Here is a 27,273-nt window from a genome sequence, read left to right as displayed (position 1 = left end):
TCACATCCATTACATTCTTTGGAAAGAGTTGGTGTAGCCATGAGGTATGATGGTTTTTTTTTCTCTCAGTAGAGTGCAATGTGTTTCCAGGCTCCTTTTTAGAATTTTGGACAGAGCAATGAAGAATAACCACTGGAACACCTCAACAATGAAAAGAATGCAGATATGAAAATACATAAACAGATTTTCCTACACTCCAGGCAGCAAATACGGCTTTAAAAAAATACTCAAATACTGTGGTTATATTAGCTCCCCATCAAATCATGGTTTGCTATTTTGCTGATACTGAGAACATCAATAACATGAACAAAAACCAATAGTGTCTGAGCACATGGTGAGAGGATTCTTAGAGAGAACAGCCCGTGCCTCACGTAGTCCTCATATCCAGTGAGGTTCAAATTCTTTGACTGTACACTCCTGTCCTCCCTCTTGACTCTTCTGGTTTCCTTGACCTCTTACCATGGGCTTTCTCTCTCAGGAAGCCGGCACCCTAGACTAAGAGGACTCCCTGTGTGGGGGGAGAAGGGGAAGCCTACAACAAGAGCTCCATCTTTATGTGACTCACTCAAAGTCTCCGCCTCTTCTTTCAACCTCTCCTGTAGCTCTATACTCCCAAAGCACCAAACATACTTCTCTTTGGCTGGTAAAGGCCATGGTAGGTCAGGCTCCGGGCCACATAAATCCAGACAAACCTTGACAGAATGTGTTTGGTTGGACATTCTGTTCTGTAGCACACCTTGGGCCTCACAAGTGTTAAAACAACTTAACTATGTGGGAGCTCTGGGTATTTTTACTTTGACTTTCCAGGGGCCTCAACCCATGGAACTAAAACAAACAACAGGGATTCGTGCTCAACTCATCTCAATTGAATCATCTTTGGTACACATGAGACAAATGCCAAGTTTTGATTGTGTACTTTAGGGTCTATTAACCACAACTCTCGGAAAGCCTGACAGATTTTGGGAAATTACTTCTTGTGACAGTTGTCAGTGATTCCAATTTCCATTTAACTTTTGGTTGTCGACCATATGCACTTCCACAAAACCTCTCTTGCAGATGTTACTGAAACCTATTGCCATCATAAATTAATTCATTGTTTCCAAATGTCATTTAAGGCTATAAGATTGAAATTTTTTAACTGTTTAACTAAAATGCATAATATTTTACATATCTTCTCACTTTTTCTGCAGCTCCCCTGCCCACAGCAAGAACCCAGCACAATTACCCTTTTCAAGAATGATAAAGCATTATTTAATTTTGATATATATTTTAAAAATGTGAATAATTCATATTAAAACATGTCAAGCCCCCTGTTTCAGCCTTTAAGTTCCATGAAAACTACAATTCTGTTCTGGCCCTGTCCAAACACAAACTTTAAAGACACACTTAAGCACAGTTTAAGAATGATTGACGTAGTGTGTTCACCCTGAACTCCAACATTTCTCTTGAGATGTGGGTGGTCCTGTGTCCATTAGTCCTGGTAGGCCAAAGGCGATAGCGAGTTGGGTTTCCCACTTGTGTTTCCCCTGAGGAGAAAATAAGAAAGGAAGAAGAACAGATAGCCCCCTTACTTGAAAAATGCTTGAAGGAAAATATCAGTTTATCAGAAGAAAAGCTGAGAATCTTTTTAACTCTCCTTAAAATGCCACTCTCACAGTGCCTCTTTGGAACATTCAGCTCATTTTTCAGTATATGTCATTCAGCCCAGGAAATCACTGTACAACTTGTTTAAATGTCTGACCTTAAGGGCACTCCTGCTTTTCCTCTTGAGCACAAACAACCATTGCTGATGTCCGGTTAGCTTGCGTTGCAGAACTTGCCAGATTATTTCTCTCCCAAAGCAGCAATTCAGCATGAATGTTTGGCTGTGAATGTGATGTGTGATATATCTTCCCATCTGTGGTTGCAGCATTTTTGATGAGATATTGTTTTATAGAACATGCTTAGCTAAGCATGGGTGAAAGGTATTTCTCTATGAGCTGCTTGGGTTTATTGCTTTTAGCCCTTGTTTGGTTATAAAAGTCCAATATTTGGGGGTCAAATTCAATAAACACACAAGAGTCCGTGCCAAGTGGGGATGTATTTACTAAAGCCTCCTCTGTTTTTTATTTTTCTCTGTGGCGGAAGCTTATGTCCATTCCAAACCTGCTCCTTCCATCTCTCTGCTGTCCATCAGTTCCTACTAGCCTGCAGCTCTCCTGTATTTGTGGAGCCATCGCAGTGAGAGGTAGGCAGGAGACACATTCTTTGCAGCCCTGCTGATTAAAGCAAGTACTTTATTTGCTCTGGGACAGACATTGGATTTGTCAAACATACTCAGATTTCTGTTTATTTTTGTAATACTCAGCTCTGCTTCGGTGTCTACGTGAGCTTCCCTGTGACCAGCAAGATGTCACAGTACAAAATGTTCACTAAAAGTATGTTCCTTTGTGGATGAAGTTTCTCAACATTTCCTTGTAGTATTTCCTTTCAGCAAGTACATATTTGACAGACTTCCAATTCATCCTATATATTTGCTTCCCTGGCCAGCATTCTGCTGAGTGTATGCTCCTGGTTTTAATAAAAGATTAATCCTAAGTGTCAAAAGGGTTATCTAAGAGTAATTCTTAGACAGACACATTTTGTTAAAGAGAACAACCTTTTCATTTCTAATAATTTCCAAAAACCTCTGCAGTTCTGATGCTTATCAGTAAAACTGCAATTTGGAACAAATTTAGAAAAGAATATCATTGAATCCTAAACCTCAGAGACATAGACTGTTGTTTTTCTCCCCTTATTAGATAATAACCCATTCTTAAAGTATGCAAAGTTGTTAATTTGGATCAGGTGAGCATTTAATCTGTTCAAGGCCTAGCTATATACTCTCATCATGTCCGGCAACATCTATATGACTATATGACATCTATAAAAACTTTGAGCATGCCCATCTAGGAAGCCAAAAGCCTCTTCCATGTCATACAGTTGTTGCAGCACGAAATGCATCATATTGTTAGTGTAGAAAATATTTGGTGTTATCGAAGGTATGAATAACACTACTAAATGATTAGCAATAACAATTTTAAAAGATATTCCTATAACCCCAAACGGTTGGACACATTTTTTCTGTTGTATCATCACTTTCTTCAGATAATATCTTTTAATTCTTGAAAATGATTTATTTTCAAAAAATATATATTTAACCTTTTAAAGTTTGACAAAGAGAAGAAAATATTCCCATTTCTTGAAAAAAATGATTTTGTATCTTTCATGAGGACAAAATGAAGACGCAATTAGAGTTTATTTTGGTATTTTTCTTACATGACTTTTTATGCAAAAAATAATAAACGGAGACGATTCAATGAAGCATTTGAAGAAAACTAATTACAGAGAAGTGCTTTTGAGGTTAATGGATCTTTTGTCAGACATTGATTCCACATTTTATATCTAATTAAATGAAGAGTAATGCCCAGAGGTTTCTCAGCTTTCCAAGATATAATTATGTTTAACAGACACCAAATGTTTAACAAAGCTGATGCCAACTCATTTTACAGTCAGACATAATTTTCTGCATGTTTCTTAACATATAATGTGTATCATCCTAGCCATGCAGCTAAATCCCACCAGTTAGATGGCTGAAAATGTACTCATGCTGGTCTACAGAGTGGCACGTTCCTCCTTGGTGCCCTGATATCCTGGGAGCCCCAAATGAAAGCAGTCTGACAGTGCAGTGGGTTTGGCTGCTACCCAGACAGCCTGCCAGAAACTTGTGGTTACTGTGCTGCGAGGGTCTCCAGATCTGTTACTGTTAACTGTGCACGCCTTCCAGTTGACCTACTTCTCAGCATTTATGTAATCTTTAAGTCGAGGGGGGTGTTGCAAAAGAGAGGGAATGCCATGGCTTGGTTAACCACAGGTATGTTCCAACATACGATAAAGATCGTTTGGATAATGTAGGGGCAGGCCACGTCGAGATTTTATTTTGGCTGCCACTAAATGAGTTGTTGTCATATCACTCAATCATTACAAGCCATGAATTAACTGAATGCAATATTTGAACACCATGACAGAACTTGGACTATCTCCTTTTCCCACCTGTGCCTACACCTATATGACTTGTTTGAGTCTTTTGTGATGACAGCTTCCACAAGAGAGGCTGAAAAGAAAGCACTGATGTTTAATATCACAACTTTACCCTCCAAATATGCATGTTATTGCTTATCTTTCGGTGTGCGTGTATGTGCCCAACAAAGTGTAAGATGTGAAAGTATGATAGTCTAACCAGAAACACATTGAAGATCCTAGAGTTATTTATTCAAACCTCCAGTTGCTGTTTCTTGAGAGATCAATTAAACTACTACTTTTTTTGTCAAATCTACAGCTACAACTGAGTCATTTAAATATACTTAGCCCTTTCAGCAAACTAAGGACATCATCTTTGTGTTTCTTACATGACGTCAGAGACTTGGTATCTGAAATACTTAGATAGCTTTATCCACATAGTTGTAGCATAGCTATTAAAATCCCTTAATTTATTCTAAATTCCACCTGGTTGATTGCCCTGAAATTCAGCCATTACTCCCATTTTGTACTCCACTGGTCTTTGAACTTGACATTAGGCCTCTGATATCTGTTACCATCGTAATCTGTGACTCGAATGTCTCAGAGTTATGACGCACATTGGCAGAAGACTCACACTTCGATCTTGTGTTCACATGTCATTACAATCAGAGCCACTTTTCCCCTTATTTTGACGCACCGTAATGTGCCTCTGAATATTATCACCATCATATCTTTTGGAATTCCAAAAGATATAACTAAATATCTGGACAATTTTGTGGGTCAAATTACTTTATGATGCTCTGAGTGAGCAGATTCCTTAAACTCTATGGAACATTTGTGTCCTTAAGTTAACTGTTTTTTATTCTACTGACAAGTTTGTGTTGCTGAAAAACAATAATTTGTCACAAAACCAGAGACTGTCATTGTTGAACACTTTTTTATGTACTTAATAACAAACAGTGGCAGTTTATTGTGAGTCAAAGAGATTAACCTCCTTGTATATGAAGCTCAGAGGAATGCTGTATCCCCATTATACTGGACCGTGGGACTCTGTTGCCTGGTGCAGGGAGGCTAGGATGACCCTCAGGAATGCTATTGTTGTGTTCTCAATTCCCTTTCCAAATACACCATGCTCTATCAGACTGATGGTCCTTTTTAGCAGAATGCGATATCCACGGGTACCAGGGGCAAGAGAGGGGAGAATTGGTCCATAAAAAGCCCCAAATAAAAGGCTGTTCTCTCTGCTCCGTCTCCTCTGTCCTGTGCTGGAATGGCAGGAATGTGGCTGGCAGACCAACTGGCCCTCTGAGCCTTCAGCCTCTAATGAATTTTAAAAGGCCTTTTTCATTCAAAGCAGGGTGCTGGCGAACAGTGTGTCGCCTGGCCAAGCACTCGGGGAAAAAAGAGGAGAGTAGAGAGAAGAAGTAGCACAGGATGGCTGGAGGGAGAGGAGGAGGAAGACTGGCAAAGTGAGTTGGCACCTAAACAGGCTTGGGTATCTGATGTCCCTCAGAGTGAGAGATAATAGGCCACTCTGCATGAGAAGTCACTGTAGAAGCATTCTTGACCCTGCCATGGGGGTCCAAAGAGAATAGAGGGAATGTGAGACAAAAATAGGAGGAGTGAAGATGAGGAGTAGGAAAATGGGTTGGACATAGTCAAACAAGACAATATGTTAATGAGTAAGTCTGAAGGGTGCTGGTTAGAGCACATTTTCAAGTTTGGATCTACTGTATTTTTTTTTCTCTCTTACCCTTATGTCTAAAGAAGGCAACTAAACAAATTTCCCAAACTGTGAAAGTGTTCCTTCAACCCATAAGACCTGATTAATACACAGGTTGCAGCTCCCATGTTTACAGGACACCTTTAGGCCTTGATAGATTCCCTGTAAGCTAATTTTCTGTTGATTATAACTTGGTGTTACTGCAGAAATGTAACTTTAACTTCACAATATGTGAGTCACTGATGTATGTCACTCACTATCATAATTAGAATCCATAATTTACCCAAAAACTAGTAGCATAAAGAAGTATTGACAAAGAAATTAAACAGGTTAGTCTGTTTTAGTGAGCAATGTATGTCCTGCAGTGAAATGCTTACTGTGTAACTTCTATCAGGGGCTCACCAATGATGATTTCAGCTTTGTTAACTCTTTTTTTTAAGTGTTCATCAGATTAGATTATAATTTAGTTATATTTATTGGCTGCTTTATAGTTGGTAAACACCTGTTGTTTCTTCAGTAACTTGGCTTTCAGTTCAGTACTGCACATGCAGCAGAGTTATAAGTTTCAGTTACTTTTTGATATAGAGTTACAATGCACAAGATATGTGATCTTACTTTGACATGCCATTCCATTGGGACTTTCCACGTCTTGTGGACAAAAAATGATTGAAGAGGTCAAAGAACTAGATTTGTGGCATTACTGTAGAAATATAAAACTTAAAACTGATTACAGATTGCCTATGTCAAAATAATGAAAGTCCTAGAAAGTTTGTGTGAAAGCAAAAACAAACAAGTTATGTCATATGAAGGCGTATAAAATCTCAGTGACTTGATTACAATGTGTTGATGGCAACCTAAAAACAAACCATAAACAACATGAAGGATGCAGACGGATGGAGATGTTATGGCATTCGGAATATTTTTTCTTGGCATATGTCAGGCCTTTTGCTGCCAACAAAAAAGTGTTTAAATGCTAAAGCCTTTATAAACCTTTTAACTGAACAGGTGCATCCTTTTTAGGAACATTCAATGTCCTCTTTTTGCCTAGTACCCACAACATAAACAAGATTTGTTCCAGTGGACCTACAAGATCCTAGGATTTCTGCCTGCATCTCTTCCTGGCAGTATATTCAAATGCCTTTCCACAAAATAGAAGGTAAAATTTTGCCACAAACAAGTGCAGAGCTGCAACCAAATAAACACAAATACTATAGCTGTACTGCATGTTTACATAATTTAAGTTCTCTCCAAAGTAAGTACTACAATTACAGCCAGATTTAACACAAACAACATACAAGAATACAAAAGACGTAAAGGTGAGCTGCTTAAGTTAACGAACAGCTGCCATGAATGAAAGACTGTCTGAAAATCATCTGCCAGATAACTGTCTCATCTTGACTGGCAAACACTACTGAGGCACCAGTTCAACCAGGCATACTTGTAGGTGGGCCAAAGGAGCAGCAAAGGCAGGATTAGGAAGAAGAACAAGTGCCATTCTTGAACAAGGATATGCACATATCAGTTTACATAGTGAAAAACACAACCTAAATAACCAGCCTAGAGGGAAGGCAGGGAACAGCATGAGTCCAGCAGGAAGAAATGAAAGACAAACTGTTTTGGACAGTATACTGCCATCCATCCATCCATCCATCCATCCATCCATCTTCTATACCCGCTCATTGCAATGCAGGACAACAGGGATGCTGAAACCTATCCAAGCAGCTACTAGGCTGATGAGACAGGATATACCTTGGATAGGTTTCCAGTCCATTGCATGTGGATTAATTACAGTAATTCACATATCACCTCAAGGCAGATGGGGTATGAAGATAAAGGGGTATGATATTCATCAGGGTCTGACAAGACTAATTAGTCACCTTTTTTTTTAAAAAAAAATTATAGTTATTTAGCCTTTGCATAGACTGTCTCACTGACATGTCTCACTCTCAACTAAATAGCCTCAGATCTTGTTGCAGCATGTTCCAAATCTACGGGGCAAAGTAAGAGAACGGCTGTTTGCCAAGCTCTGTATGCACTGAGGGAACATTTACAGTAACAAAGGGCTGGGGGTGAAAGTTAGGACTGCAGTGTCTGTGTGACATAAAGGAAGATAAATATTTTGCCAGCAGACCAGGGATGGATCTGTAAATTAAATACTAATGCAATGATCTACACACGAACAATGATAATCAGTTGACCAAAGAGTACCTGCTTGCTTCAGATTGTACAGTGCATGGCTGATTCCTAGAAGTAAGATGTGTCAGATTGGAAGTATAATGGGGATATTGTTATTAATCATCTGATGGGTTACGGTTATGCACTTATCACTTTGAAATAAGAATTTTAAACAAATCTGATCAATAAATTCTCTGTACATCTTTGCCCCCACAAAGCTTTTTGCCAGATTTTTAGTGTTACTCTTGATTTTTTTTTAAAAAAGAGAGACTTCTAAGGTCTTTTCTCATTTTCTATTTGCTCAAAATGTCTTTCTTAAGCATAAGTTGTAATGTTAAAGATGCAAGGCACCGTAAAAAGTGCACCACACATACATATCAGACTGAGAGGAAGCAGTGCAGCAATCTCTATACATGGACCATAACATTTCACATGGTGGTCTGGGGAGTCTAAACACATTTTGGGTCACATCACCTCCAGTGATGTCAGAGGAAATGCCAGAGTGCTGAGGTAAAGGGCTGCCTCATACAGTCTACCAGATTCCTAGGAAGATGACCAGAGTGGTGCTCAGAGCTGCAATGTGCCAGAGACCAGATAAGGAGTAGGTTGATGTGTGAATCCAGGTGTGTAAAGATAAGCCTTCCCACAAAAATCAAACAAAATCAGCTCTTATCTGGGGTTGACAGGAGTAGACTCAGGTCTTCAGCAGACCAGCTCTCACTGATGAGGAGAGATATGCACGCAGGATTTTTTTTAAACCAGTGTCCTAATAGAATCATTTGTTTCAAGTTTGATATGTGATGAACCCCTGATTTCACATGAAGAATTTTTAACTTTGCAAGGACCAACTAATATTTCTTTGCATTGACACAATAGACACACTATACAACAAAACACGTGACTAATACATCAAAATGCAAAATTTGCTCTCAACCATCTGGATTGTTCCTCATAACCTGACTCAGCCTATTTATTTCCCAGAAAACATATCTTCAAACCTAACTAAATGAAAAGCAGAAGGTGCCTTGGCAATTCACAAAGAAAAAAACGAGTAGGATTAGCTGTTACCTATACTTAATATGCTGCACGTTGTCGCCGTCAAAGCTTTTAAGAAACCACTAATGAATTTGTGAACCCATTTTCTTGGAAGGACGCTGTGTTCCTCCTGGTTAACTGAAGCGTAAGGATGAGCCTGCTGTGAAGATGAAACGTGGAGGTGGAAAGTTTGTCTTATTTCTGGAAAGTGAAATAGATTGGAAAGAAGCCATTGTGTCCATGAGCCTCAGAGACTATTTAAACAACCCTTTTAAATAGTAAATCCAACTTCTAGTTAAGAATGAAATAGTAAATAGTGTTTGTATTTTTGCACAAAGGTCTGTTTGTTCAGGTGAAATGAAAGTACGTCTATGCCCTCGTGTGTCTAACTTAGACCCCTGCTGTGCAATCTGGAAGTCTACCTGGGTGACCTCATGGTTTGGCCTATCACAGATGAGGAGAAGCAGAAGCGTTATGTTTGCCCAAAATCACAGTGAGCAGGCTGAGGTCATCATGAGATAGGGCTTGTGGAAACACTGATGCTCTCACTAACATGACTGGCTTTGGAAACTACTCTCACAGGAACCCCAAAAACAGGACAGTAAAATCTCACTGGGCGGTCAGACAGGAGAGCAGACCAGCAGGAGTTCAGCCAAGAAAAGACCTGCTCTATCCACAGGTTGTAGGTTCAGCAGAGAGGACATACAGGCAAAATGTGGATTTCCCGTAATTTTCCATTAGGGGATGCATTTCATAATATGCTAATATTATTTGGGTGGCAGCACTCCTTGCAATCCTTCCCAATAAATATATGAAAGACAATGAAGGAGAAAGGGAGAGGTATTTCCAGCATTTTTTCATTGGTCCTTCAGTTACCTGTTTTCCCCAACCATTACCTTGTAAAAGTTTAACATACTTCCTACAAAATGACATCATTTCACGGCTCATTGAAATGATGTCATCAACCCATTTGGACAGAAAGAATTATATTTCATTGTACTCAATATCAGGAACCCTTGGATTTCTTACACACAGTCCTAAAGATCCCCAGTCTGACATAGCTTATTGTTGAATTTTTAATGTATTTTTGTTTGTCTCCATGTGTGTGTGTTTTTTTTTTCTCCAGACTGAGGCAATGAAAGGGGCTCTGCAGGATCTGAATCTAAACATTGTGGAAATGACTGATGAGAATGCAACATTGGATGGAGGAGATGTTCTGTTTACAGGTAGGTTTTACTGCATCCTCAGTCACAGTTTTCTAATGATTACACCTTAACTTCCGCATTATCTTCAATCAAAACATCAACATTAAAGGCTGAATAATTAGGATTTTTTCAGTAAAAATAATTTAAAATGTTCTCATTTGCTGCGAGGGATAAAAGGAAGCTTCACTATAAACAATCTGTCTCCTACATCAACAATGTCTTTGTCAAGTGTTTTTTCCTTCAAAATAAGAGTTCCGTGCCGGAATAACTTCAGTGCACTGTGTTGCTCTTTCCTACTTCCTGGTTCCTTATCCAATCATATGCGACTCCCCACGGTTGCCTAACAACAACAGCCAGCATTTGGTATTTTATGTCGGCAAAAGAGCAGACATAAGGTATGGAAGCTAGTAAAAGAAGCGGACCAGAAATAGTTTCAGAAAAAGCTAAAAAGCCTTGGCATCCTGCTAAAAAAGCAAATGACCAAAAACGGAATAAAACGAGGATCAATATTGGGGACTTTTTTGCAAGGTGGAGAAGTCTGAGTTGGCAAAGTTTATCTTCGACAGGTAAGCACTGGAATTTTGCTTAAATTAACCAAAAAGTTTATCTTGATTTACAAAGATTTTAGACTAATTTATTTCTCAGCACACATTACATTAATTTGTGTGACTGTATGGATATATTAGTGGAGTAAATTGGTGGCCTGTTTAGGCCAAGTGAATACTGTGTTTGTCCTTATAAACTTATGAATTTATTATCAAATTCATTTATTTAGTGAGACTAAGGGAAAACAGCCGCTGCATGGCATTTGTTGATTAATGTAGCTTTTGTTTACAATCTGTTTTATGCTAACGTAAATTAGCGTGTGAAATTAGCGCTAGCATTGCAAAGCATAGCAACTTACTGTGTGTGAGAATCATCTTCATCATCATAATGTTTGCAGGTGCTATGTTCTCCGTCCTCCATAGACTGTATATAAAAGAACTGTCCTCTCACAAACCGGCAACCTGTGCAAAACTCTCCGAGGGGGAGGGAGGAAGAACGCTTTCAGTGTTTTTGTCTTTCGCCTGCAGTTCTGATTTTAAACACTAGGTGTCAATGCTACTTATTTTGCCTTTAAGCCATTCACTTATTTTTATCATTACCATTACTATAGAGTGATTTGTAGGGTTTGAGATATGAACACATCATCATACATTATATTCTCAATAAGTATAAACAACTCTTTAGTATAACCAGTACAGTCTACATTCTAATATATCTAAGCTACTCTATTCTGCTGAGGTGGGCTCATGACAATAAGAAGACCAAGAGTTTTCATGAGATTGAAAAGGAGTGCCTTTGTCATGACAGGTTGTACATAGTTTAAAACATCTACTGAAACCTACTGAAATAATTAAAGAGATGGTCAGTATTATTCAGTGTGCATCTAATGTCAGTGTCATGGCTGATTGGTGGGCAGAGGAAGAGGAAGAGCAGTCGTCTACCAACCAGAAAATTAGTGGATTGATTCCAGGCTTCCCCTGACTATATGCCAAAGTGTTCTTAGGCAAGACACTAAAGTTGCCTCCTGATGTGTCTGTTGGGTATGATTGTGTGTGCTAGATGAAAAAAAGCAGTTAATATACTGTGTGTGTGTGTGTGTGTGTGTGTGTTTGTGTGTGTGTGTGTGTGTGTTTGTGTGAATGGGTGATTGTGACATGTTGTGTAGAAGTGCTTTTAGAGGTCAACATACAAGTAGAAAAGTATAGGTACAGTCCATTTACCATATGAATATCACTTTGGAATGATGCAGTTGTAGTACAATATGTGAACATTATCTCTGCAAAGGTCAACTCTGGTTACCATGCAGTCCATTTACAATGGCTGATTGTATAAAAGAAGCAATAAAGACAAGAACAAGAACTTTCTACCTCTGCTCAAGGAGTGGGTGGGAATTGGGTTTGCGGTTTTTTTGTTTTTACTTTTCTTGTTTTGTTTTTTTTTTATTTTACATCAGGTCCAATAAACTCTCTAAAGCATTATTAGAATTAATTTGAGCAGTAAGAACATGCACTAGAAGAAGTGCACTAGAACATTTAACTAAATTAAATTAAATTCAGCTTTATTTATAGTGCCAGTTCATGACAATCATAAAATTAATTAAATAAATAAATAAAAGAGGCAGTTTATTGTCCAATTATAATCCTGTGATAACAAATCCATTACATGATAAACAGCACTGCCTTTCTGTTTTATCAGGCTGTGTTGAAGAGCATTATTGGGTACAGGATGTCAGCATGGTAATGGCAATCCCTCAGCACAGGTAAAGCCAATACTGCTGTGTTTGGTAGTCTGCCATGAGGGTAATTGGGAGGACTAAAAACCTTCCCCTTCAATCCATTCAGGAGCAGTCTGTGCTCAGACAAGCACAGAGAATTTAGTCAGACCCATTATGCATCCTTTTTTCTGAGTACGAGTTAGTACTTTCGAGCAGAAAGTCTAGAGTCTAAAATGCAAACTGAACCATTTAAAAAATTCATTCATTTCAATAAAAGTTTTAAATAAGCTTAAATAATCATAATCTTGTGTTGTGTAGGCCACGCAATAGCATCATGATTTTAATTATTTTTCATTTTTTTATGTTACCCCCAAATGGTTGTACAGCTTATGATGTGTAATGGTTGTATTGTAGATTATTGAACAAATTCCCTATCTGGACTATAAAGTGTATTTTAACCTTTGTATTGCATCATATGGCTTGGCAATAAAATGTATCATATAATTTAGTATCATGTCATATCATACTAAACAATATTATATATCACTTTATGAGTGAAGCTACTAAGAGGATTTGGTATTTAAAGGGGTTTTCTTTATGTATGAATGTGTTTATTTTATGTTATTGCATAGATACTTTGAATATTTGCATTAAAAAAAAAAACAAAAACAAAGCAAAACACTGAAGTACTTGGTGAGAGAGATGTTATCTTATCAACGATCCACATGTAAATTTGGGTCAGTATGCATTTGCTTCGCATACTGTATAGACTTCTGTTGTTAGAACTGTATGAATAACAAGATATTGTTGTAAAGAAGAAAGCAGAGAAGCTGAAAAATCTCTATAGCTAACTGACAGTATGAGAGCAGATGTTTGCCTGCTTGTAGTATGCATCTGTGTTTTTGGATTCTCTCCACAAACATTCCTCTATGTGACCTCAGTGACCTGGTGCCTCAGCTTACCTAGTAGAATTTCCCTTTCATATAATCTGTAGTAAAACTGTTTTGTATCCTGCAAGTCATCAAGACTTACCCCAGCTGTCATATTTCTGTGGCAGCAGGTAATAAAACTGATGAAGGAACAGAACCAAGAACATGGTGGTCTATATTCGATTCGAGTTCATTGGTTACAGTCGTGGGGTGATTTAAAATGTGGGTCAGTGTCTTCTTCACTTTACAAGCTAGTAGGAAAAAAGCATAGTACACTTAATTGAGTTTCTAGACACTGGCTCTCTGCTGTCGTTTCCTTTCAGCTAAAATGGGTTTCACATGGCAGGGCTAGGAACATTTCCTGCTGGCAGGGCCCTGGTTAATGGCTCATATTGTAAAGGCTCAGCAGCAACATAAAGAGTCTGTCCTGCAGTGTGCTGCTGCAGCCTCACCAGGCTTTCAGGGCTTTGTCTGTATGCACCCTGCCATCCTGACCACAGTTGTTCTTGGTATACAGTACCTACATGACACACAGTGATGACAGCAATGATCACCTACTTTAACATATTACCTCTGTTGCTGGATTCAGATACTATGACCATAAACTCAACATATTCAGGTTTCCAGATGTCACCATGTAAATGATACTTTTTTCTCCAGGTCGAGAATTCTTTGTGGGCCTTTCCAAACGGACCAATCAGAGAGGAGCAGAGATCCTAGCTGATGCTTTTAAGGTAAGTTTATGTACTATAAAAGGTAACATAAATGAATGAGCAAATAAACAAGTACCTCCTGTGATAGAGTAAAAATTCCCTCACACATAAAAATAAGTACTAATAAGACCTTAATAACTGTGTAAAAAAAAAAAAAAGACTTAGTATTTCATGAGGTAACTTGATTCTTTGTGAACAAGAATCTATTGAAGCTAGGTGTGCAAATTGCATCTACAACAATACAACACATTACAGTTCTTCAAAGTGGACAGAGTTTAAGTGCTGCATAGAAATACATTTTAATCCAGGTTATTTGGTCAGAAAAATTGCAATTTAGTGTCAGAATGTTTAAAACATGGCTTCTGTAAAGGGAGGTCCTACACATCCTTGTGGCAACAGGAAGCTAGACCACAAAGTTGGCCAGGAACTGTTAGCTGCAAAAATCATGTGACACAGACACAGTAAATGACTTCAGTGGGTAGTCTCATCCCCAAAATCCTTTGCAACAAGGTGGTATTGAATTTTAAGACACTTACTCATTGACTTCATGCATCGGTCCCAGTGGAATGGACATGAAAGGTGATATTTGATTTTGCACAAATGTACCACATTTCACAACATTTGTTTGGTTTTATTCTTCTGCCGTTGGTGTTACAGCTTCACGTTTCTACTGATTTTGAGCGTACGGCAGGGTCAGAGTTGCCGTGGAGGTAGGTTTTTATAAATTACAAAAGTTGACTATAACTGGTGTACGCCAGTTTTTGTACTTACACCTGCTTTATAAATAAAGCCCCAGGTCTCAGCTTGCTTTGAGGCATTTTTTGATGCAAACCTTTGCTTCCTCTGTTCACAATAATTAAACAAGCAGTTGATGACCCAGATTAAAAGAGGCGATTTAAGGGAGAAACCCTCATATTAATTACTTTGTGGGCAGTTTTCCCAGCACCATGAATAAATAAATAAACCAGTCCAACCTGTACCTTGGCTGCTGCATTGATGGATTTTAATCTATTCCACTTGCTGGGATGTTTATCCATGAACACAGATGAGTCATGTAACTTACACCCATAAACTGGGTTAAAATGCCCCTGCAACAACAAACCATGTGTGCCTCAAAGAAAATGTGTTCACCTTACCCTTTAAAAAGCCTTCATTATGCTACAGGTTTATAATATTATTTAAGCACCTACCAGTAGAGAACCTTTGGAGCCGCTCAGGGGGACACAGGATTTTTTTTTCCTTTTGCTTTACCACGGAATAATCACAAAAACAGGATGATCCCAGAGCAAACACAGCCTGTTAAATCTGTTTTGCTCAGTTTCCTTAGGTGTTTTTGGTCTGCATCTGTCCCTCTCAGCATCAAGTCAACATGACAGGCACATACACCTGACAATGACTTTATGTCCATGTTAACAGAGGACTTTGTAACGTAGTGCTTTAACGGATTAATTACAAGTGCAGACGAAGAGTTTTGCTAAACAGTATCAAGCATCTTGCTGCTTTAATGTTTTGGCTGCTTGTGTTGAGACTGTAAAGTGAGGTTGATATGATTTATTGATAATTTATTAAATAAACTCCAACTTCCATTAATTTTCATGACTGAATTATTAACTGCTCAGTACAGCTCGTTATTAAGAAGATGTTAGGCTATTTGTGTGAAAAATTACATCATAATATGTGATGCTGGCCTGTCTGTAAGATCATCTGGCTCAAAAGGGATTATTTAATCTTCTTTCTTAAATATAGACTATTTCGTCTGTACTCTGCCTCAGAAATGTAATCTGACTGCTGTAACATGTCACTCATCAGCTGTTATTCATGGACACGGCCAACCTGACGAACCTGACATCCGCCAGATTGCCTTCACCCCCCAATGGCCTCTGTGTGAGAGCATAAACGCTTCCTCATCACTCTTGATGGTGTTTTTGGCCCGCTTTCTGATTTCTATTGCCTCCTTAATGTTTTGTATTTGTCTTTTATCTGATGACTTTAGTATTACAGTTCGCACCGCCTGGCAGATCTGACATGAATAACAGCTGATAAACGACACGGTACAGCGGTAAGATGAAGCCGCTGAGGAAGAGCGCTGACAAAATAATATGTTTTGAATTATCCCTATACTATATATATATATATATATACATATATATATATATATATATATATATTATTCTAAATTATCCCATTTGAGCCAGAAGAGCCACAAAAGAAGCCAGCGCCATGTATAATTATGTATTTCTGACGCAATTATTGTCTCCCTAATATGAGCCAATGCAGTGATTTAAAAAAACTGATGTAACATTTTCCCGGCTTGTCTAAAATTATACTTTGCTGTAAGCACAATGTTTAACTTCTGTTCACAAATACTGTTTTTTTTTCCCATTTTGATTTTTAGCTCCGATTTGTAAGCCAGTTTCTCAACAAAGTGCAAGCTGGCATCTCCTTTGTTTAATATAGTTATGATTTGTGGTATTAAACGATAAAGATTTTTGTTCTACTAAAAAAACGTGGTTTAAATGTTGTAAAATGTTGCATAGATGGATAAAAATTATATTTGTACTTTGCATGATTTTATCATTAGAGGTATGTATGTTAATGAGTAAACAAGTCTCAAACAAAAGCATCTGATGCTTGATATGAGAAACTGACGTTAATAGATAAAAACAGGGTTAGACCATCAAGTCTGGTTTGATACTGACAGGGGCGCTGCTAGAGATTTTGGGCCCCATGAAAAGAAACTGAAGTTTTTATGATTTATTGTATTGCAAGCATTATCATCATTAAATCAGAAGCAAATGGTGAAATAAGTTAGGTAGGCTCAGACAAAACAAAACAGCAGGACCTCACATGGTTTATTGTATTATATAAACTGAATGTAATATGGGCACAAGCAAACCACTGTGGAGATTTACAGTCAAACAATGGCTGGGAGCCATCTTTAAAGTTAAATACCCAAATTTTAAAAGGTAGAACTTTGTGTAATAAGATATCAAGAAGAGGTAAAGGTGCACTATTGCTGAGTCAAGCTCTTGCAGTTCTGGCTGCGTCTGCTTCGGCTGCTCTCGTGTCTGTTTGGACATTCGTGATTGTTTTTTTTTAGCAAAGCAGCTTGTTAATCGTTTGCCTGCCTTTATTATTTGAATAAAACAACACTGAAATTAATAAAATCCAAAGTGAGCTAAATATGGGAGCAAAGTGAGCTAGCTTATATGTACAAAGTTTAAAAGAGACAACAAGCTGATGTTCCACAACTTTCCATCAGACAAACCAACTGACCCACCTCGCCTCTGAAAGAACTGGGTGACGTACTGTCAACCCCTCTGTTCTCTCTCCAGTCTCAGCTCTTTTCTTTTTAAACTTCCAAATTTTTGAGGCATCCTGCCGTCTTAACATCCACTCGCTGTCTGTCTGTGCTGCCATTTAAGGGAAATATAGAGGGGGGGGGGGTTCAGAAATGTTTCCAAAACAAAGAAACTTACCATTGCATTGGAACTAAAATGTTTGCATGATTTCTCATTGAGTATTAGATAATTTTGTTAGTATTACAATTACATTAAGGGCCCTTCTGGGCCCCTGTCAGTCATGGGCCCCTAGAATCCTTCCCCTTTACCCCCCCTTTTTGGCACCCCAGGATACCGATCACAAAAATTAAGACCAGGTTTAGTCATATTTTTAGCTCTTTTTTTCCCTCTTTTCCTTCCGTTTTGTGTTTGTATCTTTAAATCAGTTTCAACACATTTTCCTCACTGACTAATTTCCCTTTGCTTTTGTTAACCTTTATAAACACAGTCAAGCTCACTGCTGTCTGCGCTCAAATCCAGAGAAAATATCCTGAAAAAAAAAAAAAAATGCCAGAAACATTGCTGTAACAACAAATTCAGGGCAGGGTTTTAAGCATGCAGCTTGCAAACAGGGTGACAGTGTAGCTCTTAAACACTGTCCATCTTGTTTGACACTGGTGTAAACTGAAGACTTTTTATTCTGCAGACTTGTGTGTATCACTTTTAGCTTTGCATCAAACAGCCATGAGAAAGAAGAAACAGTGTCTGACAAAAAATGTCAGAGGTGGGTCTTGGTGTCAAGAGTTCAGTTCATAATGGTAACCTCAACTGCCTTATTCTGCCGCTTCCCATCTGCATCTGATTTGACTCCGTCATTACAGATTCCTGTGTGTTTTTTGTTATCTTTGATAAGAAGGGACTTAATGATGCGTCTCTGGGAAATGACACCAGGAAAAATCACTTGAGCATCAATTATTGTTTTTTCCAGTTCTTATCAGATTGATTCATCCTGTCACTGTTGGTTTTTCCTATCATTATCAAATTAAGGATCATTTTGTTGCCAGGTTTGTTTAGTGCTAAACAACTGCATACAGATGTGGACTCTCTTTTCTCTACGGTCGTTACAGAGGTCAGAACAATGGATATTACTGACGGAATCAGTTCATTTGGAAAGTAATACATATGTTAAACCAACTCTTCTCTGTTCTAGTTGAGAGGTGCAGATCCATAATTCTACCAGTAAGATAAAAACACGAACATCTGAGTGAAGAAGCACAGTCTGCTTTCCTTCTGAGTTATTAAATAAAGTCTTTTTTGAGGTCACAGCTTGGCAGTATATTAGCCTGTCAGTAAAGATAAAAAGCAACTATTTCTCCCTTTTTATCTCCTTCATCTTGACAAGGACAAAAGACTGGCTTGTATTTCTAATTTCACACAGAAACTTCCTGTTCATGGATAAGGAATGAAAAAAGTTCAGATAACATACTGTAATTGCCTGGAGTCTCCACTAGACCTTTTCAACATGCGCCAAGAAAAGGGTTCAGGAAAATTTCAAGGATGGGGTAATTTAAGTTTTTTTTTTTTTTGCATTGTGACCTGCTAAGTTCTGTTGTGTAACTTGTTCATAGCAAGGACAAAGTGTTTGAACTGATATAAGAGCACTCCAAAAATTTAACTGATAAGTGTTATCATGACAATTTGAATGGAAAATCTCACAAAGGAACATAAAAAAACATATTGAGAACATATGACCCGGATAGAAAACCATTTTAAAAAAACAACCTGACACATTCAGGTCAACTGAAAAATTCTTTTCTTTGGTTCAGGCTCAAAATTTACGTGGCTCATTGAAATGGATTCAGCAAGATGGTCTTACATAAGTTAAGGCCACAGTGTCTAACTGTTGCAAACTTTGGGTTCTTGCATCCGTCAGTCAACTCTAAAATCACAATTCCCTATATATTGAATATTCTAACCATCAGGCTCACAGAGACACACTTATTGTAAGTAAAATGCTATTATGCAAACTTCTCATCAGTCATAAGCGTGCCAGGTTCATTGGTAAAAGGTAATGTTTTGTCCACCAATACGCCACCTTCAAGCTGGGACTCGTAATCCATCACGGTGTATCAGTGTCAAGTCTGAAAGTAAAGAGGAAAAATGAGGGGTACAAGATGCTCTTTTTCACTGTGACTGCCTGAAAACCAATCAGTAGCCGTTCTCAGGTTCTAACAAACCTGCAGTGTCTAACAAGAAATGAAGTCACCACCTGGATTTAAATGTACAAATACTGTGTGTAAGCTCTTCACAGTAAAAAAGTAGTGAGGTGATTAATAAGTTTGAGTTGGAAACAAGTTATTCAATCCATATTTATGCATAAGTAGCTTATAATTCCTTAAACAGCCATGTCATGCTGAGGTTATGATGGATGTGTTACCCTTTAGATACAAAAAACATACCTAAGGAGATAGTTTAAACCAATTTAATTAGGTCAGGGACCCAGTTTATTAACAGCCATCATCTTTTAGGAAGAAATGTACTCTGAAGAAAATCTTAAATGATTAAAAGTTAATATTAAACTGAAGAAAATCAACAGTGTTGAATAGTTGCATATTCACAATGTGGAGAAAACTCAAGGTAAAATAAAGCATTTGTAAGTAAAACTAATCAAATGAATAGATAGTTATAAAGGTCGACTGACAATCTGAATATACTGAATGAGCAGATTTTTCCATTATATCCCAGCATAGTAATGCCAGGATTTAAGGTCGGAATATGAAAGAGTGATTCAGGGACCGTGTCACATCATTTCTATACATGGACTGGCTGCCACAGAGTCCAGATTTGAACCCCATTGATAATCTGTGGGATTTACTGGAGAAGACTGGAGAATACAAGACCTTGGCAAAAAAATAATGCAGCTTTGGACAGAAATTAATGTTATGACATCGCAAAACCTTATCAAAACGATGACATGGAAAATGTTCTCTGCAGTCAAACCTAAAAATTATTCAATAAAATTGAGAGTGTGTGACTTGGTATGCAGACACCCTGCAGCCAGAAAAAGTATCCTGAATCAGGCTTCCACAAATTGCTATGTAATCTCCCCATGAGCCCTGATCTCAGTGACATCACCTCTCAGACACTCCTGCTGTTCCCGCCATTGAGCCCCTCTACTTCCCTTTAGATGCCTCTGTAGACCCCATTTCTGATTCTACACACATCACCACAGTGCTGTTTAATTATCAAGAAAAAGAGAGAGCAGACTAAAGAGGAAATTATGCCTTTATGATTATTAGCCTATTTAAAATGCTCTTCTGATCTTATTCACTCACATATAAATTACTTTTATAGAATAGGAGACCATAAGATGGAGAGCCATACTTAAAATCAATGAATCCTCTTACCACTCAACAGTTTGACTCAGAAGTGTAGAGAAATTGCTAAAAATATTTTGTTACATGTATCTGTCCTACCCCAGTGAAGCTTATAATAAAACAGTGTAATTGTATTTTGTTTTACAGGATTATGCCGTGTCCACTGTGCCGGTGCTTGAGGGGCTACACCTGAAGAGTTTCTGCAGCATGGGAGGACCAGGCCTTATTGTGATCGGCTCCAGTGACCCTGCTCAGAAAGCCCTCAAAGTATGGAGCTTGTGCATGTGTGTGTTTTTTAATGCATTGACATTGTGGCTTTGCTTTTCTCAGCTGTTGTCATAGAAACCACAGAAACAACATATTGTACTATGATACAGAGTGACGCAGCTGATTCAATTGTTTATGATCCTGTTTGCATGACCAACACTGTCCATTTTTTTCCCTTTGGCTGTGCAAAGTATTCAACAAAAACAACACTGCAAGACGGGGCACTGCACATGTTGATTCAGACTTCCTCCCTTACAGCTCGAAGGCAGCTTCCATCTGCAAACATCGTAGAACCACCTGCCACTTTAATCCCTTCTCATGAATTCATATTCTCAGCTAATTTCCCTGGATTGCCCCTGATCCTTGAATTCCAGCTTCAATTACAAAGGTTTTGTCCTTCCATTAACCAGCTTGAGCTCATTACTCCATAAAAGGTTTCAGAATCGATACAGTTCAATTGCAACAGTGGAAAGCCACAGGATGCAGGAGCATAGACATCCTGTACTGTTACTAAGGGAGATTGGTAGTTTACACCAAGAGGGTAATGAATATCAGTCCGTCCCTTTTTCTTCTGTTATCCCTAAGTTTTCCAGACATCAGCACTTGAGATTTTGAGTGAAATTAATTTGCCCAGTCTTGAAATTCACTGGAATATGTTTTAAAACAGCATAGTTACTCATAGCTTACACAGTTGGTCTGCTCAGATCCCCTGACAGGTCTCATTTGCCTTCTGGTGTGATAACTCCCCCTACTGGTCATGCAATAAACATGGTCATTTTAAGTTGGATCTGTGTTACCCACTTGCTGTATTTTATAACAGGATAATTTGACAGCACAACCTATAGAGGCTGAAGAGCTTTTGTAAGAGTTGGCTTGGCCAAAGTGTACACAGAACACAAGAATCTGTGAATAAGCACGTAAGGCAATTAATCTTATTTTCCAGCATCGACTCATTAAGATTCCTGCCTGTTTGATCACCCCAGTAATTAGCTACTGGAGTGAGGAGTGGCCTGTAGCGAGTCTTAATGACAGAGTGCTCACTTTCTAATTACAGCTTACATCACCCACTTTTTGCAGCAATTATCTCCTGTTTTAAAGGACTTTTAACAACCCTGCATTTGTAATTAGGTAATGTTCGCTTTGTGAGGGGAGTGAGATCTTATGAATGCAGTTTTAATGAATTCAAACTGTTTGTCTTGGATGTAGATGCAGCTCTTATGGAAGTGAGGCTATTTGTCTGTGTATTTAGTTGGTACAAAGACAAATTTGTACAAGTTAAGGCTGGAGCCTAGCTAATACAAGTTCTCAAAGTACCAAAGTACCTACTTTGGTGTGTAATTTTACTAATACCTCACCTATAGAAAAGTTTAAATAAACTGTTATTTATTGTAATTTATTGTGTGATTTATAGAATTTTTTGGGGGGTAGGACTCAGAACTCAAATGATTTGTGTTTGTGTTTAGCTCCCACAAGGGATAAGAGAGCACATTAACTGTCTGGATTTCATCATCCATCTGCAGCTTCCAGTGCAAAGCTTCACCAATGAAGTCATCAGTTCCAAAATACAGCTTCCATCACAGGCTTCAGCATCCACTCCCTGTACTCATATACACACGCTTGAGTCCCTCCCTTTATAAGGGAATGCTGGGCAGGTTTTACATCATCAGTCAACCCTTTATCTGACTTTCATTGATTCATCAGATCATTACTCACTGTTGGTCAGGGTTTGATCTCCAACTCATTTCTTTTACTGGATGATGAGGGTCAAGAACAGTAAAGATTAACTGATTTTTTTTTCTTTACTTTTCTTTACTCATATTTCTTTTATAAGTCTAAGTCCAGCTCCTTATATCTGTACTTGCTTTGTTCTAGTAGACGAGTTTCCAGTTCATCACATGCTCAGCACAGTTTGACAAACAACTTTACACCTTCATATTTATGCTAATGTGAAATCTCCAGTGATCCAAATATGCATGTTTTTGGACTGTGGGAGTAAACCAGAACTCTCAGAGGATGCCCACACAGGCACAACAGGACCATGCAAATTCTGTGCAAAGACTCCTCAGCTGAGATTTGAAACAGGGGACCTTTTGCTGTGCATTTGCAGCACTAGTCACTTCACCAACTGGGCATACTTCATTTGAAGAGTGACATGTCTGTCAAGTCAATAAGAGACACTGATTGTCATAAACATGAAGCAATTTTGATTTATGTTCTTCAGTAGATTTGCAGGCAGCCTTAAGTAGGATTTGTTTTATACACACTGCTGTTGTTCAGGTAAAAGGAGTGTTGTAAAACTTTTAAAAGCTTGCTGGGAAGAATACCTAAAGTGAGCATGATAAATATTCATCCCAGGGGCCAATATACAGATCATGCTGATTATCATGGTGAAAGGCATCAGGTCCAGTAAATTGTTTTTGTTAATTGCTTGAGAATTCCCTGCCCAGAGTGGATTTTATTACCTTCCAGTAAATATTTAGATTTAGCAGCTCTGACTAAGCATATTTGGCTGCCCAGTTACCACTCTGTTAACTGGACCTCGGCCACAGTCCAGGAGAAGGTCACCTTTGATTTGCTGTAGCTTTACACTTGTTCGACAGCCAGGGTGGTTGCGTAAATGGCTTAGCTCGCCATTGCAATCATTTAAAGATGATGCACCAATCTGAGGCATCAATTAATGTATAAACTGCTTTAAAACCTACAATCATAAAGGTAGGTTTTGTAGGAACTCTGAAAGGTGCAATGTGTAAGACTTAATGCCATCTAGTGGTAAAGATGGGCACATGCCAAGCACAGTGGTAAATAGATGGTGGCCATCACTGGCCAAATTTCTTCCAGATATAAACTTATTTTAATCTGTAAGTAGTTCCTGTGGCCTCAAGTACAGCATTTAATGCACTACAGGTAACTATTTTATAATTGTGTACATGTATGCCGTCTTTTTGTGGCTCTCTAACCTACAACACGATAATAACTATCTGTGTATTACACTACTTCTTTGACAAAATAAAAGTATATGCTAAAACCAAAAGCACACATTCAGAGACTACTTTGATGTTGGTGAACAATTAAGCGACTAATCCAGAGTTAGGATAGCTGATGAGCTCAAGTGATCTTCACAAGGAAGCAAGCAAAACGGTCAGGCATGGAACTTCAGGCACTTATAAAATGGGTGGGTGCCCCCATGCCAGGCATGTGATCAGTCTGTGTTTGACAGACTTGGTGGAATTGGAGCTTTTAGGATTGGTCATGAAAGAGGGCACTACCCATAATGACCAAACAAGGTTTGAAAGAGAACTCTACTTTTTCTTCCGGGATGCCGTATGATATTGCAGCCAAGTTACGCTTTACGGTGCATAGCGAGCGGAAATCAAGAAAAAAGACATTTTGAAAGCACACATTGGCTGATTCAGCCAAGAAACATAAGACTTTATCAAATGAAGGGAGGAAAAACAGAAAGAAAGGGAAATAGCAAGAAAGAAGGCTGTTTTTATTGTCTGGAGAGAGCTTACAGTACAGATAGGATGTAAGATGGATGCTGAATTAGACGTAGATAGGTGGCACGACACTGAGAACATCTGCAAAAGTTCTGTAGTGTGTCTTTAAAATACAAAATAGTTTGGCCATATTATGGTGACTTTTGGCAAAGAAAAGAAAACCCAACTGTTCTATAAGTTTGTTAACCTTCCAGAGGTTTTATCTTATTTCACAAAAATTAACATGAAACTTGATGAAATTGTGCAGTAGGGTGTTTTACTTGTATCCAGAATACGTTGTTTTTCTATACTTTAGGCTAGAAGATGGAAGAGTGCGACGGGAACTACTGTGATCTTTGGTGGAGTCAACATTTAGTCTCCCCTCTACCACTTCTAATCCTCCTGTGTGTGAGAGAGAGTATTGGCGGTCACGCACATGAACCAGAGTGTTTTCATTTAGGGCTGCTGAAATCACGTAACACGCCCATGAGTGACCTGAGAATGTTTCTGGTTACACACATCCGGACATATACGCACACACTGCCTGCAAGTTAGCAGCCCTACACTCACAGATACCATTCAGCACTACCAAAGTTCATTTAAAATAGTTTTGCATCATTACTCATTTACAGGGCCTCCAAGTTTTAACTTTTAATTCAAAATCAGACATGGGTCTCATACATTTAAAATTATTAGTTGCATTAACTTTAATGTATCATTGGGGAGACGCAGTGTTTAGGTGCAAAAACCTATTTGTCCATGAGATCACTCATTCATCTGACAATTCCAGGGCTCTGACAACTTTCCCTTAAGCTTTCTCTTTAATGATGGGATTTACTGTTCATACAAGCAAACAATTGTCCTTCTGTTTATTCCAGCCAAGCACTGTTGATGTAGTCAGAACCTCAGAATGTGTCACTTCCTGTAGGCTGAGATTTTGAGATTTTCCCAGGAAAACCCTCACAAAGTGCTTAAAACAGCACATTTACTTTGAGCTGGGCCATTTTTCTGTGCACCAAGAGTTTGAATATTTAATTTGCAATGCCAGGAGTGTAATGCAAAGTGATTCATATTTGTAGACTCACATGGGAATTGGCTTTTGCCTGTTCTGTTTCAGTAAACGCCCCATTCCCCCATGTGAAATACAATCACCCAAATAGACATAAAAGCATATTCAGCCATAAGGCCCATTGTGCTCTTAAATCAGCGAGGTTTCTTCCATAGTTGTGTGATTACTCCTTTAAACTGTAAACTTATATTTACATCAAGGATACATTGCATTTCTTGGAAGTGGTGCAGGCAGCACCCAGTGGAAGGAGGTGCATTCCCGTTGTCAGAATTTATTTTTTATTCATTGGCAGATGACCAAGTCATTCCCATGACTAGCAGTAAAAAAGAAATATAATTAAATGTAAAAAGTAAACAAAAAATAGTGAAATTTAGATTATTATTATTAATATTATTTTTAATTATTATACATATAAGCTTTTGTGAAAAATTACACTTCTCAAAATACCTTCTCTGAATGTTGACACTCTAGATTTCTTCTTTTTTTTTTTTCTTTCTTTTTTTTTTTACAAGCTTTCCACATCCCCTCCCCTCCTCGTCTCTAAGGTATCCGCCTGCACATGTTCTGCTCATAAACATTAAGAGGCACCTGCCTCACTTCTGGTCATAACATCCTCAAACCTCCTGACTTCCATTTGGGAGCATAGGCTTCTTCTCCCTCCCAATCCTCCCTGACTGATCCCACCTTCAGCTCCTTCACATTACATAAAAAACATGACATTACAGAGAAAGAATGCTTGAGTGCTCCTGTGTTCTCCATTAGGCCCCCCCTCAGGCACCCACAGTGGTTCAGCCAGCAAATGGATGTGGCCTCATTTCTGACTCAAAGACTGTTTTACGTCTGTATTTCTGAGCATCATGTGGATTCTCACAGGCTTCTTATTTTTCTCCGTGTCTGTTTCCTGTTTCTGATTGTGCAGATCATGCAACAAATGAGTGACCATCGCTATGACAAACTGACTGTACCTGATGACCTTGCTGCCAACTGTGTCTACATGAACCTGCCCAACAAAGGACATGTTCTCTTGCACTGCACAGCAGAGGAGTTTCCAGAAAGTGTGAAGGTAATGCTCAGCTCATTTCCCATCCACACTAACTTTGTCTTAAACACACAATTACATAGTCATCCAAAACCCTGAGGTTACACCTGTGGGAGGGAAGAGAAAGGGCTGTTGTCAGGAAAACCAGATTGGTTTGGTGGCTCTTTGTTGTGCTTCATCCTGTCCTGACCTCTGAGAAAAACAACTGCCCGGAGAGGAAAAGCCTCCATAATCTATTTGGTTATTTTGCACAGACCACAGCAGGCTAACCAAAGCCTGGGCTTTTTTCTTCTTCTTTTAAACAAAGAAGCATAGACTTTGATGTGAAGCAAAACTTGAGTTAACCCTATGCCTTCCAAACGTTTTCTTCTGTGCCCCCTTTTCATCTACAACAATAACGTCAAGCCCCCCCCATCATCATACAGCATTGTCACATTTCATATATATTGATAGTTGAAATCTGTGTTGTTGATCATTATATTTTGCTCATTGGTACTTTCACTTGTCATCAAACACTGCCCTCCATTTATCAGGTTAACTTAATGCAAAAAAGGCACTTTGACATCTTAATGTAAAAACACAAAGCTCATCTTTTATTAAACTGTCGGTAACAATATTTTTCCCGCATACACCAGCTATCTGCTTTCCTCAGCAGTAGTTGAAAAAGATGAAACCGGTACTTAGAT

At 38.5% G+C, this 27,273-nt stretch overlaps 1 protein-coding gene across 4 annotated transcripts in view; it reads left to right on the top strand.

The window, feature by feature from the left end:
• ddah1 (dimethylarginine dimethylaminohydrolase 1) overlaps window positions 1-27,273 on the top strand; it is a 78,303-nt gene that overhangs the window by 44,454 nt on the left and 6,576 nt on the right. For all 4 annotated transcript variants that reach the window (XM_042005701.1, XM_042005700.1, XM_042005703.1 and 1 more), the window contains 4 exons: window positions 10,098-10,197; window positions 14,026-14,099; window positions 20,884-21,003; window positions 26,468-26,611. In XM_042005701.1, coding sequence (XP_041861635.1) covers window positions 10,098-10,197; window positions 14,026-14,099; window positions 20,884-21,003; window positions 26,468-26,611 — 438 coding nt within the window. The remainder of the gene's footprint in view (window positions 1-10,097; window positions 10,198-14,025; window positions 14,100-20,883; window positions 21,004-26,467; window positions 26,612-27,273) is intronic.

The sequence above is a fragment of the Melanotaenia boesemani genome, chromosome 14 (genome assembly GCF_017639745.1).
Source record: "Melanotaenia boesemani isolate fMelBoe1 chromosome 14, fMelBoe1.pri, whole genome shotgun sequence".
NCBI lineage: Eukaryota > Metazoa > Chordata > Actinopteri > Atheriniformes > Melanotaeniidae > Melanotaenia > Melanotaenia boesemani.
This window is presented reverse-complemented; position numbering and strand designations above follow the sequence as displayed.